Genomic DNA, 15,118 nt, shown 5'->3' on the forward strand with positions numbered 1-15,118 from the left:
AGGCACTTATGTTATTTTCCCGCCTAAATGTAGGGATGTTGTCATCTTTTTTCTTTTTTTTAGAGCTATCATATTTAATAATTTTAAATTTGAATATTGGAAGCTTCTACATTACAAATACAACCAATCAATTTATCCTTAAAAAATGAAATAAATTTAAAGTAACACACTAATAAATAGACTCCTACGCAGGTACAAGGTGCATAATTCTTATTTATATTTATCTATTTTTTTTTTAAAAAAATATACAAATTATAAAAATAGATTTTATATAAACCGTGCGTCGCATAGGTTCCAACCAAGCTAAAAAAATAAAAGAGAACCGAAAAAGGCGGGAAATCTTTTTACTGACAAGTGTTATGGAAAGATTTGTTTAATTACATGTTAATAGAAAATTTATGAATAATAACTTAGGGCCTATTCTCTTACGTTGAAATTCAGTCCAGTTCAGCTTAGTTCAGTTCAGTTCAGTTCAGTTCAGCTCCTAATTTCCTTCTCTTATAAAATATTCATTTCAGTTCGGTTCAGTTCAGTTCAGCTCAGTCCAGTTCAGTTCAGTTCAGCTCAATTAAGTTCAATTAAGTTCAATTCAGTTCAGTTCAGCTGAGTTCAGTCAATGAGAACAGGCCCATATAATAAATTAATTTCTAATTTCAACTATAATTTCAAGTTTGCTTTTTGTTTGAAAAGATATAATCCATAGATTTTCCATATGAATTGGTGGAGATTACTTAAAGAAAATGAAAAACTCATTACCCTAATTTGAAGTTTTTTTTACCACGTCTAATACTTTCAAGTTTGCTTTCTTGTGAGCTGTGATAATAAAATGCTTGGTTGGAATGAGATCGATAATTTTATTTAAATTAGTGGGTTAATATGGAATACAAAGTATAGACACACAATAAAACAATTTCAAATTGTATTGGTGATTTGGTATGTTATTCAATTTTTATTGGAAAAAAATACATTTCGTAAAATTATACTTCGTATTTATTCACTTTACATAGTTCGAACCTTAATTTTGTAGTTAGCAGTTTAACATAGGGCCTCTAATTTGATTAACGGCTTGTTTACTTCAGCTTAATTTCAGTTCAGATCAGTTTAGCTCCAATCAATTCAGTTTAATTCAATTAGTTCAGTTCAGTTCAGTTTAGCTCTTAATTTCCATCTCTCATAAACTATTTGTCATTTCAGCTCTATTCAGTTCAATTCAGCTCCTAATTAGTTCAGTTTAACTCCAAACGATTTTGTTCAGTTCAGATCGATTCAATAAATATGAACAGACCCTGACGGCATTAACCGCTAAATCCAACACTTGAAAATTACGATAGGAAAGAATATAGGATTAATGATTATCCCTTAAAAAAATTCAGTTAAATAAACTAGATATACGGGTAAATGAGTATTTTCTAGAAAGCGCGGAAACACATTCCAAAACCTTGCATCTACTACGTGTCTACGTACACTCAAGAATTGCCGCCATAAAACCAAAGAATTCACCCGAAAATCTCCCTTTTTTCTCCCTATATAAAAACCCCTACTCTTCCTTTCTCTCTCTTCAGAAAACAAAAATCATCTGAAATCTGCTAATCAGTTCACTAATCATCAACTCCTCAATTCCTCGATAATCTACTAAGAACTCATCAATGGCGGACGTTGAGATGTCAGGCGAAAGAGAGACCTTCGCGTTTCAAGCAGAGATCAATCAGCTTCTGAGTTTAATCATCAACACTTTTTACAGTAACAAGGAGATTTTTCTTCGTGAACTCATCAGTAATTCTTCTGATGTATGTTTCTCTCTCCTCAAATTCTTCAAAATTATGATGAATTTGTAATGTTAATTGATCGATTTTGATTTTTTTTGGCTGGTTTTTTTGTAGGCGCTGGATAAAATTCGACATGAGAGTTTAATTGATAAGAGCAAACTTGATACTCAACCAGAATTGTTCATCAGAATTGTACCTGATAAAGTTAACAAAACTCTCACGATTATTGATAGTGGCGTCGGAATGACCAAAGAAGGTACGGAATACTCTGCGTCATCTCAAATCATCGTTTCTTTTTATTTTTCGCCGTAATTAGAATGTTTCGTTATTCAATTACTGAATTATTTTTGTTGAATGATGTTTGAATTTATTGTAGTTTTACTAAAATGTTTAGATTTTAGGGTTTTTTCTTGACTGATTTGGTTTCGTAATGATTTCCATAAATTAGTTCTACTGTATGTATTTAATCTCTCAGTTGATTTGATTATAGATTTTCCGTGTAATTTCGGCGATCGTCAGCGATAAATGTTGATTAATGAATTTTGTTATACAATGACCTAAAACTGTAAATACATAGCACTTCTTATTAATTTTGAATTCACGATGAAATCACATGTAGATTGGTGTTATTAATGCTTATTTAGGCTGAATATTTTTATAATTAGTTTCATATAGCCTATGATCGCATATACTCGATAACATTGAAGTAATTCTCAATCAATTTGAGTTGTATCTGGCGTCCTGATGATCAATTTCAATGTGTTCGCTTGAATTTGTTTAATTAGAAACAAAATTGTTAGCCTGCTATGTTCAATTTTGATACGAAATGCTTTCTCCTATGGAATAAAATTTGTATGACGATTAATTTTTGATGTTTTAGAACTGGTGAATAATTTGGGAACAATTGCGAGGTCTGGAACCAAGGAGTTCATGGAGGCTCTACAGGCAGGTGCTGATGTGAGCATGATTGGACAATTTGGTGTCGGGTTTTACTCGGCGTACTTGGTTGCTGAGAGGGTGGTGGTGACAACCAAGCATAATGATGATGAACAATACATTTGGGAGTCTCATGCTGGTGGCTCTTTTACTGTTACTGGGGATATCAATGGAGAGCCTTTAGGCAGGGGTACTAAGATCACCCTCTTCCTCAAGGATGATCAGGTAAAATCTTCATACCATTCTTTTGTTCTTGCTAAATTGCTTGATTGTTTGTATTTGTATGCAGTATGCTTTTCCTATGGTTTTGGCTAGTATGGCTTGTTAAAATTACTGATGATGTTGGACAATCTAATCATATATTGATTTTTAAAAAAATGACAACAAAAATGGAGATGCGGGGTATCGATCCCCGTACCTCTCGCATGCTAAGCGAGCGCTCTACCATCTGAGCTACATCCCCATGAATGTGCATTATTAACTGTGATCAACCAAGACTAGCAAAGTTTATGTTATCTGTGCTTGATGTCAGAGCATTTGGATTATTTGAACCCATGGTTGGATTATGTTGAAAGGTGGTGGAGGGTAGCAGCTTGCTTTTGTTTACATTTGTTTGTAAGTGTAGCTTAGTTTTAGGATTGGCCTGAATTGGTCTGCAGACTTTAAACTCACATTTATTAACTGAAAATGACAACTTGCATGAGGAAAAAAAGAGCAAATGAAACTGTATTCTGTTATGTGCTAATTATAATGGTTTTTGTGAGGCGTCACAAAAAAGGATTTAAATTGGATATTGATTGGAGATGCGGGGTATCGATCCCTGTACCTCTCGCATGCTAAGCGAGCGCTCTACCATCTGAGCTACATCCCCATGACTGTTATAGAACCTTACTTTTTTGGCTGTAATCAAAGAACAATAGCAAAGTCCCATGGGTTAATCTGCAAAATGCCAAAATATTGGATTATTTGAACTCAGAACCTGTGGTTCGATTTACTTGAGGACAATGAGTTAGTCTCAGGCTTGATTTTCTATCAACTAAATTGCAGCTTAAATTCAGGATTGGCCTAACTTGTATCTGGGTTTCTGACCATGAATCACATCTGTTTTCTGAGAGCTTCAACCTGCATGGAAAAAAAAAATTAAAAAATTTGAGTGCTTTGAAATGGAAGGGGCGTTGAGAGGTCAAAAGTTAAAACTTGAATGGAGATGCGGGGTATCGATCCCCGTACCTCTCGCATGCTAAGCGAGCGCTCTACCATCTGAGCTACATCCCCATGGATGTTATCTAGCTAAATAGCTATACCTGAGTGCTGAGTCCAATGAACAAGTAGCATAGAGTGACAAAGTGTGCAAAATATGAAATTTTGAATTATTGAAACCTTGCTGTGAGATAGTATTTGTGCAGTTTGTAATGAAACCAGTTTGTTTTCTCTACCATTGCCATGTTTACAAGTAGTTAGTGACTACTAACTTGAAGTCAAGATAGCCCTATGCTTGTTTTTAGGTGTTTGCAACATAAATTCCTGTATGTCATGAAATAACGGGCTAAGGGACTGCTGAGGAAATAAAAAGGCAAAGTTGGCATTGGAGATGCGGGGTATCGATCCCCGTACCTCTCGCATGCTAAGCGAGCGCTCTACCATCTGAGCTACATCCCCATGGATGATGGTACACTTTTAGAATTTTTATTTTTAAAAAATATTGGAATGTAAATGAGAATGCAATTTTTTTTTTAAGCTACATTGTGTGTTGTCATTCCATAATTTGGTAAGATGTAGCCGTATGTTGCTGGCTTGCTGCATATATAAATATGTTTCAATGATTTTGCAGCTGGACTTCTTGGAAGAAAGGACGATAAAGGACCTTGTGAAGAAGCATTCTGAATTCATAAGCTACCCTATCTACCTCTGGGTAGAAAAGACTACTGAGAAGGAAGTCAGTGATGACGAGGAGGAAGAAAAGGAAGAAGATAGACAAGTTGAAGATGTGGATGAAGACAAGGAAAAGAAAGGCAAGAAGAAAAAGATTAAAGAGGTGACACATGAGTGGCAGAAAATCAACAAACAGAAGCCAATTTGGCTCAGGAAGCCAGAAGATGTTAACAAAGAGGAATACTGCTCATTCTACAAGAGCCTCACTAATGACTGGGAGGACCCTCTTCACTGGAAACACTTCTCAGTCGAAGGGCAGCTCGAGTTCAGGGCTATCCTTTTCGTTCCAAAGAGGGCACCATTTGATCTTTTCGACACAAAAAAGAAACTTAATAACATCAAGCTGTACGTCAGGAGGGTGTTTATCATGGACAACTGTGAAGAGTTAATCCCAGAGTACCTGGGATTTGTCAAGGGAGTGGTTGATTCTGATGACTTACCCCTGAACATCTCCCGTGAAACGCTGCAGCAGAACAAGATCCTTAAGGTCAAAAGGAAGAATATTGTCAAGAAATGCATTGAAATGTTCAGTGAAATTGCTGAAAACAAAGATGATTATGCCAAGTTCTATGATGCATTTTCCAAAAATATAAAGTTAGGAATTCATGAGGACGGCCAGAACAGGGCTAAACTAGCTGACTTGTTGAGGTATTACTCATCAAAGAGCGGTGATGAAATGACTAGCTTGAAGGACTATGTTACCAGAATGAAAGAGGGCCAGAAAGATATTTACTACATCACAGGCGAGAGCAGGAAAGCTGTTGAGAACTCTCCCTTCCTTGAGAGGCTTAAGAAGAAAGGCTATGAAGTTCTCTTCATGGTAGATGCTATTGATGAGTATGCTATCACGCAGTTGAAAGAGTACGAAGGGCACAAGCTTGTATCTGCTACAAAAGAGGGATTAAAGATTGAGGAAACCGAGGAAGAGAAGCAGCAGAAGGAGGAGAAAAGGAAGTCATTTGAGAATCTCTGCAAAGTGATCAAGGATATTCTAGGTGACAAGGTGGAAAAAGTGGTAGTTTCTGACAGAATTGTTGATTCGCCCTGCATTCTTGTGACTGGGGAGTATGGGTGGTCAGCTAACATGGAGAGGATCATGAAGGCTCAGGCATTGAGAGATTCAAGTATAAGTGCTTACATGGCAAGCAAGAGAACTATGGAAATCAACCCAGATAATGGTATTATGGAGGAGTTAAGGAAGAGAGCTGAAGCTGATAAGAATGACAAATCTGTCAAGGACCTTGTGCTGCTGTTATATGACACCGCACTTCTGAACTCAGGTTTTAGCCTTGATGATCCTAACACTTTTTCTGCAAGGATTCACAGGATGCTGAAATTAGGTCTGAGTATCGAGGAGGATGAGAATGCTGGTGTGGAGGAAATGTCATCGCTGGAGGAAGATCAAGCTGAAGAAAGCAAAATGGAGGAAGTTGACTAAAAATAAAACAAGAGCTAACATTCTTGCATAATCACAATGTTTTGAAATGCAGGTCTGGTTGTGACTTTGCGAGGTCTTTTTTTGTTTTGGTGAGGTCTTCAACCTGTTTTCTTTTGAGTTTTGACTATGGAATACCCCCTTGTATTTTTGGCGAAAATACAGGGCTGTATAAACTGAAATATCGATGCTTGTAATTAGCACATCATATGTTTGATAATAAAGCCTTTAGTTGTTCTGTAAAATCTGAAATTTCACTTGAATTCTACAATTCTTCGTGATCTTCCATTACCTGTTTTAGAAACACAGTTAACAGCTTAACACCACCCAAAAAAAGTAGTACATTTAACAATTTAAACTACTGTTCACCAAAAAAAAAAAAAACAAAAAGAAAAGAAAATTAAACCAGTTAGGATTGTATTTTTCTCTCCTGTGATAACAGAAGCAACAATTCCTCTTACAGGGAAAAAAAAAGGGTGAATTCAAGTTTCTCTCTGAGATAAATGTTGCAAATTGCATCTGCTGCTAATTCATACTGTACTCTGTAACCTCTTAGCTTCAGCCGAAAGAAAAAAAGAAGCATGACAGACACAGAACATGACTGATGTATCAACAAAACAGATTTAATTAATACACAAACAAGGAGCAACGAGAGGTTATTTTATTCCTTTACTTAGAAGTAAACAATGTCACAGAACTTTTAAGAGTTGTTTCATATCTGAAATGTACTAAAATTGTTGAACTTCAAATTGTGCATTTTAATCAATAATAAGCATAATAGTATATTCAGATGGCAATAGCAAAATTATAGCATAGACGGCAATAGCAAAATTTTAGAATAGACGACAATTAACAGAAGCTTAAAATTGTGGCCATGCAGATGATCTCTTGAGTATTCACAACATCCACCAACCAAAGAAAAACTCAAGGTACAAGTAATCATTCTAAAAGGGAGCCTCTTGCAAAATATTGTAATGATTATAGCTTCAACTCAATCCAAAATTGTCATGACATTCAAAACTGGAATAGTCCTATTCATTTTAAAGTAGTAGATTTTCAAGGAAGATTTGAGCTTGGTGGTGCAGCACCAAAGCTTCCAGCTCCACGACCAAAGGCTGGCCTTCCGCTTCCACTAGGACCCTGTAAAACGGAATAATAAAATAAATAAACTAATAGTCATAGAAAAATGTGGTACTACCAGAAACAAGGTACGGAGTTTGACAATCACACGCAGAGTATACATGGTAAGACCTTTTACGGACATTATGGTTTGGAAGGGGAAGAGGTCACAGATGGGGACATCAAGAGGGATGACATATATCCCAGTAATGGGATGAAATCATATAACCATACACGTTCAAGGATAAATCAGCGAATTCACATGTTGAACATTAACACAAATTTGCACATTATTGAGTGGATAATTCTATCCTGCATCCTAAAGTTTATATAATCATTAGGATGGCTGGCAGTATATACCATCATATCAATATAATTAATTTACTCCTGAACAAACACTATGGTACGCATCAGAGGTAAATCAGACACGAGTGTAACTATCAATAAGCTCTCTTATTGAAGTCCTCTATAAAAAGCTACCTAACTAAACCAATCCAGATCCCAGCCGTAGATCAATGAATCCAATCACCCTTTAAAAGGCTCAAACATTGTAAAATTACCTGATAACAATTCTCATCACTACTTATTTCAAATAGGCCAAGATATAGCTAAACCAAGCTATAAGAGTTCACACACTCTCATCTCATATGGTATATCTCCTTCAAGATTGTACTCATGCCTACATTATAAGCTGGCAGAACAGCAAGTCCTTCAAAAGATATAACTACATTAACTAATTCACAGAGATATAACAATATTTTGATCAAATATTTGATCGTCAAATATGGGGTCAAAATACAAGCCATGTATGATCAAACCCATATCAAAAGGACATCAAAAGAACAAAGAAGTACACATTAAGCACAATCAACAAAAAACAACTACTCCAGATACACATGCATTTAGCACAATCAACAACCAAAAAGTACCTAAATACACATGCATTTAGCACAATCAACAAGCAACAACTACCCCAGATACACATGCATTTAGCACAATCAACAATTCACACTTACCCCAAAAGATGGTCTGTAGTCAGCAGGAGCACCGCCCTTCTCACCGAAATCACCTTGCCCACGAGGTCCTGAACGGTAGCCTTCCCTATCACCAAACCTAGGCCTGTCTCCTTCAAATCGAGATCCACCACTGATCGAAGTTCACCAACAGAACAATAAGGTCAGACAAGAACAAATAATGAAAGTATGTAGCGTACACAAATACCATACAATTACACGACGTGAAACATTGGGAGAAAAAGAAAAGTCGCTAATTACCGTGGGCCAGGAGCACCACCCATGGGTCTGCCAGCAGGCTTCGCCTGCTTCTTTAAGGTAGCAGGAACAATCTCTGAGGGGAGGTTGAGATAATTGCGGAGAAATTCAATACCCTCATTGGTCAGATACCAGTAGTAGTGCATCCAAGCAAAGGTTTCCCTCACATACTCCTTTGACTTAAAGCTTTGCATCAGCTTGATCACTTGTAGATTAGGGACATCAATGTCTGGGTGCTTGGCCAAGTTGTAGTCCTTCTTTGCAAAGCAAACTCCCTCTGATAAAGCCACATTAACACTTTTAAATCAGAACAACAAACTAACATCTCAAAAACATTAGGATAAAAGAATGATCCCTGAAGTCCAAGTCTCACTGAAACCCTAAAAACAGTCAATAGCACATAACAAGCAACAACAAGTCAACATTCAACAATACAAGGAAAGCTCGACAATTAATACTCAGTTTATAAGAAGCAAATGCCATTATGAGACACAATAGACAAAGTAGCACAAGCCGTATGCTGAAACAATATACTTAGAGGATTATTTACTGTACAAATACGACAGTAAAAATCACAATCTAATCACCTTGCTGAAACAATTCTTAAGGAAAAATTTAGAAATGTTACAGTATTTTCAATTCAAATGACGATTCAGAGTACAATTCTTGAAACCATCATAATAAATGCAATCTACATTCAACCAGCAAAGTCGAAGCTGAATATTTCAAAAATATAAATTAGTAATACTCTGTCTTAAGCTACTGTTGTAGCTATCACATTTTCCATACAAAATAAACACCAAATACAACCCAGATTCATCAGTTCCTTAAACTCCCAATAATCCAATAGCATCACAAATTAAAGCTAAAGCAACTTCATGGTAAAATCTACAAACAAAAACCCAAAATAACAACAAAATTACACATTTCAGCTGTTAAATTGATAAACAACTATAAGCCACATTAGCAAAAACCCAGAAATCTTATCCTCTTCAATATTCTAAACAACTAATTTACCATAAAAATGAAAAATAACTGGGAAAATACAGTCTTTTCATATAAATTTGCATCCACAATATTAAATGTTGTATAATAAACGTAACTAGGAAAGAAAGATTACCTTGGAAGAGGTACTTGCTGATCTCACGGCGGTTCTTCTCAGTGATAATCTGTTCAACAATATCCCAAAATTTTTAATCAATTCCAAAAAAAAAAATTAACATTGCAACAAGTCAAAAAATAAAAACTAAAACAGAGAATGTGAAATAGAAATAGGGGGATTACCATGGTGATGGGAAGAAGAAGACGGGTGATCTGGGAATCGATGTAAAGTTCGAAACTTTGCAAAGAGTTTTCAAGAGAATGCCGCAATACTAACTTGAAATAATAAGCTTAAATCGCAGAGAAACCCTAGTTTTCTTCTTTCCTTTGTTTTTCTAACACCTTTTTTTTTACATTATTTTTGGGCCACTACCACTTCATGGGCTTAAAATTAACCATTTTCGTTTTTTGTGTAGGTAACCAAAGATCAAAGATGAATTCAAGCCCGTTATCTTTAGAGGTGACAATCGAGTAGTTTGGTTACAGTTCGAGTAATGACTCGTTCGTGTTGAGGTTATAATACTCCGTAATATTAATGATGTAATCGTTATTAGACATCTCCAAATCATAATTTTATCTAGCAAAATTAACTCCAAAAAAACCCTTTTCATAATACTCGAAAATGAACTCAAACTCTTCTAAATCAAATCACTTGATTTTATTTTGACCCAACACGACAACAATGTGTCTATAGTTTATTTTATTAGACTAAGCATATTGGCATTTAAACAAAAAAAGACTTTCACTTGATCTTACGCGATCTTATCAGTTCTAACCCAAATCAAATTAATGTGATCTGAACCCTATCTGAACAACCCAATTGTCACGTCTAAGCTTGGTAAATCCATTGGCCTATTGTGAAATCATGTCATGTACCCACAAGGGTTTTATAAGATGATTCATTCAAGTGTATCATAAGCTTTAATATACTCCCTCCGTTTTTAAATACTTGCTCCACTTTCCTTTTTCAGCGGTTTTTAAATACTTGTTCTATTTTCTTGTTTGGAATGCTTTTACAATATTTAATTCATTTATCTCACCAAGTGGACCTAACATAAATCATATTTTATTAATTTCATATTCTCTCTCTTCTACTTTTGCTTTTACAATTGTTTATTCTTTCACCTACCCCCACTACCTCCATATTTTATTACTTTCTTCAATTTCTCCTAAAACTCCGCACATGGAGAAATGGAGCAAGTATTTAAAAACGGATGAAGTATTAAATTCCATAATACTTCGTATTATGATTGTATTCATGTATTCAAGGCGTTTGGTACGTGGGATGGTGGATGGGATAGAGGAGGTGGGGGAGGATAGAAAGAGAATTGCTAAATGGGGTAAGAGTAGATAGAGTATATAATAATCTTCTCTAAAATAGATAAGAGTACATAATCTTTGTTTGTTTGGTGTTGGAAAAGATTGAAAATATTAACAAATGGACTAAACCACCATTATTTCATCAAGCTGTTGAATTCATTCTATCACTTTGTATTTCGACTCAAGTAAAAAAAAATAAAAATACACTTCATGTATGGTTACGGTTACGTATAATGGATTACATCGTATAAAGTTGAAGTGGAGTAGTGACGTCGCTCCACACCTCAGATCCCTGTGATCTAGAGATCAAATCTCATGAAACTCATTTGAGGGATTTCTCTTTATCTTCCTCCTCAAATGAGTGCTCTTCTTCTTACCATAAAAAAAAATAACTAAGTACATCGCATCATTTATACAAACTTCAAGTTAGCACCTCACCACACTCAATCATTGTATATATAAATAACCAATAAAAAATCAAACCCAAAAAAATAATAATTCTCCAAATCAAGCCCTTTGTTTGAATTCGAAAGAAAAATCAGTAAACTCTATAGGTCGATCATTTTGCAGATCAATTCCTCACAAAGGAGAAGGGAAAGAAGAGAGCAATGTTCCCGTGTTCGACGACGAAGACGGTCCAAGTTGATGCTCCTCATCACCAATATTGTTAAGAGTCAAACCTTCAACTTGATCCCAAAATAGTAAACTAGGGCAACTTTGTGATTCAATCATTCCCCATCCATTAACACCCACCAATTGATCATGATGATCGCTTTCATGTTGCCTTGGCACGCATTGATTGACCGCCATTCGATAATGTTCTTGTTCAATACCTTCACTTGTACATGAATGTACCTCATTTGGAACCATGCTATCCATACTATCTACCAAATTTGGCATATAATTATTGCTATTATTGTTAGTAATTAAATCCAACCCACTAATAGTACTTATAGTACTAGTGGTGCAATTAGTAAATATTGGCATATTATTAGTGGTGCCAATATTAGTGAATATTGGCATGTTACAAGAATTCCAAATTTGTTGTTGGTAAGATGTATTTAATCCCATGGCATTACTACTAGTAATACCAATGTTGTCACCAATAATAACTGGGTCGATCTGGGTACTTGTGTCGAACATGAATAAGGGACAAGAGGAAGGAATTAGGGTTGTGTTATTTTCTTGTGTGGATATTGTGTCCTCCTTTGTGGGCCCATCTTGATTCACCCCGTGAATTGGGTCGGGTCCAAACCTTATGATAAACGGGTAATTAGAGGAGCCGATGGCTGCATGGGCTTGCGCGGAAGTGGTGGTGGTGGTGGAGGTGGTGGTTGTGTTTGTGGTTGAAGGGGCGGACGGCGTGGAGGAAGTAATGGGCTTTCGGATCTTTTTCTTGATCCATGAATTCCAATAGTTCTTAATTTCATTGTCTGTTCTTCCTGGTAAGTGACTAGCTATATGTGCCCACCTGCATATCATTCAAATGGCTATGTCATTCATATAGATATATTAATGCAAATTAACTATGGATAATCATATTACTATTATATTCAAACATAATCTTACCTTATTAACCTATGTTACTCTTTATCTATGGAGTATATATTACACTAATCTATATATTATCTAAAGTTTATATCTTATGACTAACCATCCACAATTATTAAATAAGGAAAATTTGTCTAAAAGGTACTTATATGTTTGCCTTTTTGTGAAAAAGGGTCTTATATGTTCAAAGTGGTGAAAAAGGTCCTTATAAGTTACTTTTGTTGTGAGGAGGGACCTTGACATCGGAATATGACCGTTGACTTCACTTTTCTGGCATTGACCATCATGTAATATGCACGTGATGTTTTAAAATTGTCATTCCCTTCTTTTTTTTCTCTTGATTTTAAGGAAAGTGAAGGGATTTTGAGAGAAAATTTGGGGATAGTAAGAGAGAGAATGTGAAAACGTGGGGAAATAATGAACGAAAAGGTCTTTTTAAAACATCACGTGCCACGTGAGTGATGGTCAACACCGGAAAAGTAAAGTCAATGGCCATATTCCGATGTCAAGGTCCCTCCTCACAACAAAAGTGACTTATAAGGCCTTTTCTCACCACTTTGAACATATAAAGTCCTTCTTCACAAAAAAGTGAATATATAAGTACCTTTCTAACAAATTTATCTTAAAATAAAGTGAATTAAAATTAATGTAAATGGGAATGGAGAGAATATTATTACTTTTAGTCAAGTATATCGAGAATTGACATATAAGACAGTTTACGTGAAATGTACAAAAACGATGAATGTAAGATGACTATAATACTGAAAAGGATGATGTAACAAATCCCCATAAAGAAAAAAAAAAAAAAAAAAAAGAAAGTAATACTATAGATTGATAGTTCATACTTGACCAAGAATTTTGTATTAGTAAGTAGTTATTAGTTCATATATGACAGTTTACGTGAAACGTACAAAAACGATGAATATATGATGACTAAAATACTGAAAAGGATGATGTAACAAATCCACGACATAAGGAAAGAAAATTGAAAGTAATACTATAGATTGAAAGTTCATACTTGACCAAGAATTTTTGTATTAGTGGTAGTTATTAGTTGACAAAATGAAAGGAAGAAAGGGAAGTAATAAGGCAACTTATGAATAATGCTATGATGTGAGAATTCCAACTGAAAGACAAGGCAGCCAACCCTCAAACTTGCTTCAAGGTGTATTAAGCATGTGTAATAGTTTTAGTATTCTAAACTTGTACAAAAAAACGTGCATGAAATTTTCTCATATATAGTATAAACTTAGTGTACAAGATACATTATATTATTTGAATATTTAGAGTTGATGAAATTCTACTCAAACTTAGTTTAGAAGCTAATGTTCAGTTGTTCAGCAATTAATCAAGTTGGTAGTTTCTACTGTTTACAAATCAATTGATGTTGCTTGTTAATGACAATAGAATTGAGAAAATGAGGGCTAATTAGAATCTATTGTCTATTTGCAAGTATGCAACAACTTGATCAATATGTCATACTCGAAATAGACACCGAGTTCTTTCACCAAAAATCAAAAAAGGATATTGAAAACATGCATCTTGGAGATCAGATGAGGGTTGATCTTGATGAATGAGCTACATAAAGAGCTAGCCAAATAGTATTCAATTTTTTTTATCGATTGAGTAATGTACTTATTTATCATGTAGTTTTATTACTACTAATTACAATGCATTAGCAACCTTGTATTGCAAGTAGGGTAATTATGAAGGGAAAAAAGTAATTTAAAGGATTTGAATTGAACCTGTTTCCTACAACTTCATGAAGATTGATGATCAATTTCTCTTCTTCTGGAGTGAACCTTCCTCTCCTTATATCGGGCCTTAAGTAGTTAATCCATCTTAAACGACAACTCTTGCCACATCTTTGAAGCCCTAACCGTAGAAAATTTTGTAGAAAGTTAAGACATTGTTAGAATGTTGATAGTATAATTACACAGAAACTGCCATATAGAAAGTCATAATGCATGTACGTACTTGATTAAATAGTTCTTTAGCATGTATTTACTATGAAAAACTTAATTGAGTATTGAAAGTTTCTAAGGTTCATCTGTATGTTTCCCACTATTTTCAATCAAAACGTGAACAAATTATAAAAACTTTAATTTTTTTTTTCTTTTTTTTTTTATCTCATTGAAACCTAAATGAGAAAATGCATGATCATTTTAGCTATGATTTTTTTTGGTTGCTCTTACTTCAATTATTTTTAAGGGACTAAATATCTTGATTGGTTTAAACTGCATTTGTTCAATCATAAAATTAGACTAACATTAGCTTAACATTGTACATTACATGCACATTAATTTAGATTTTATGTACATACACCAACTTACACCATGTTTATAGGAGCATATACTCATATATACCAAAGCAAGTACCAAAATGTGCATATATCACATAGAACGGTATACTAAGTACGTGACTATCTAGTGTTTGATGGTAATGCATGCTCCGAAGAAAGAGTCATATAAACTCTCTCAATACATAATAATTAGTAAGAAAGAATTGAAATCAAATTAAAAATACTAAATGAGTGATTAGGGGGAGCTCAAACCAGCTTTCTCAGGGACTTCACTCCAACAACCATAGCCATGAGTAGAGATATATCGCATGAGCTTCTCGTCTTCCTCGGGTGACCATAGCCCTCTCTTGACCTTCTGTTGATTACAACAAGAATGGTGCCCCAT

General features: G+C 34.9%; 2 protein-coding genes and 4 non-coding genes across 6 annotated transcripts; 1 reads left to right on the plus strand and 5 right to left on the minus strand.

The window, feature by feature from the left end:
* The first annotated feature begins 1,488 nt into the window (after nucleotides 1-1,488).
* On the plus strand, nucleotides 1,489-6,308 carry LOC145578539 (heat shock protein 83-like). Its single transcript, XM_081635846.1, has 4 exons — nucleotides 1,489-1,787; nucleotides 1,881-2,022; nucleotides 2,647-2,927; nucleotides 4,534-6,308. The coding sequence occupies exons 1-4, from the start codon at nucleotides 1,647-1,649 to the stop codon at nucleotides 6,070-6,072; spliced, it is 2,103 nt and encodes a 700-aa protein (XP_081491972.1). The 5' UTR covers nucleotides 1,489-1,646; the 3' UTR covers nucleotides 6,073-6,308.
* On the minus strand, nucleotides 3,093-3,165 carry TRNAA-AGC (transfer RNA alanine (anticodon AGC)). Its single transcript has one exon. It is a non-coding gene; the product is annotated as a tRNA-Ala (tRNA).
* Nucleotides 3,501-3,573, minus strand: TRNAA-AGC (transfer RNA alanine (anticodon AGC)). The gene has a single exon. It is a non-coding gene; the product is annotated as a tRNA-Ala (tRNA).
* TRNAA-AGC (transfer RNA alanine (anticodon AGC)) lies at nucleotides 3,905-3,977 on the minus strand. Its single transcript has one exon. It is a non-coding gene; the product is annotated as a tRNA-Ala (tRNA).
* On the minus strand, nucleotides 4,289-4,361 carry TRNAA-AGC (transfer RNA alanine (anticodon AGC)). Its single transcript has one exon. It is a non-coding gene; the product is annotated as a tRNA-Ala (tRNA).
* Nucleotides 6,309-6,915: 607 nt separating the features above from the next.
* Nucleotides 6,916-15,118, minus strand: LOC145605781 (uncharacterized). The gene is made up of 9 exons (XM_081661849.1): nucleotides 14,986-15,118; nucleotides 14,177-14,306; nucleotides 11,464-12,351; nucleotides 11,164-11,179; nucleotides 9,744-9,836; nucleotides 9,580-9,628; nucleotides 8,463-8,736; nucleotides 8,205-8,334; nucleotides 6,916-7,209 (listed from the first exon to the last, which is right to left on the minus strand). Exons 1-9 carry the CDS (start codon nucleotides 15,116-15,118, stop codon nucleotides 7,126-7,128), a joined length of 1,797 nt encoding a protein of 598 aa, XP_081517975.1. The 3' UTR covers nucleotides 6,916-7,125.

Source organism: Chenopodium album, chromosome 2 (assembly GCF_948465745.1).
Source record: "Chenopodium album chromosome 2, dcCheAlbu1.1, whole genome shotgun sequence".
In the NCBI taxonomy this organism is placed as follows: Eukaryota; Viridiplantae; Streptophyta; class Magnoliopsida; order Caryophyllales; family Amaranthaceae; genus Chenopodium; species Chenopodium album.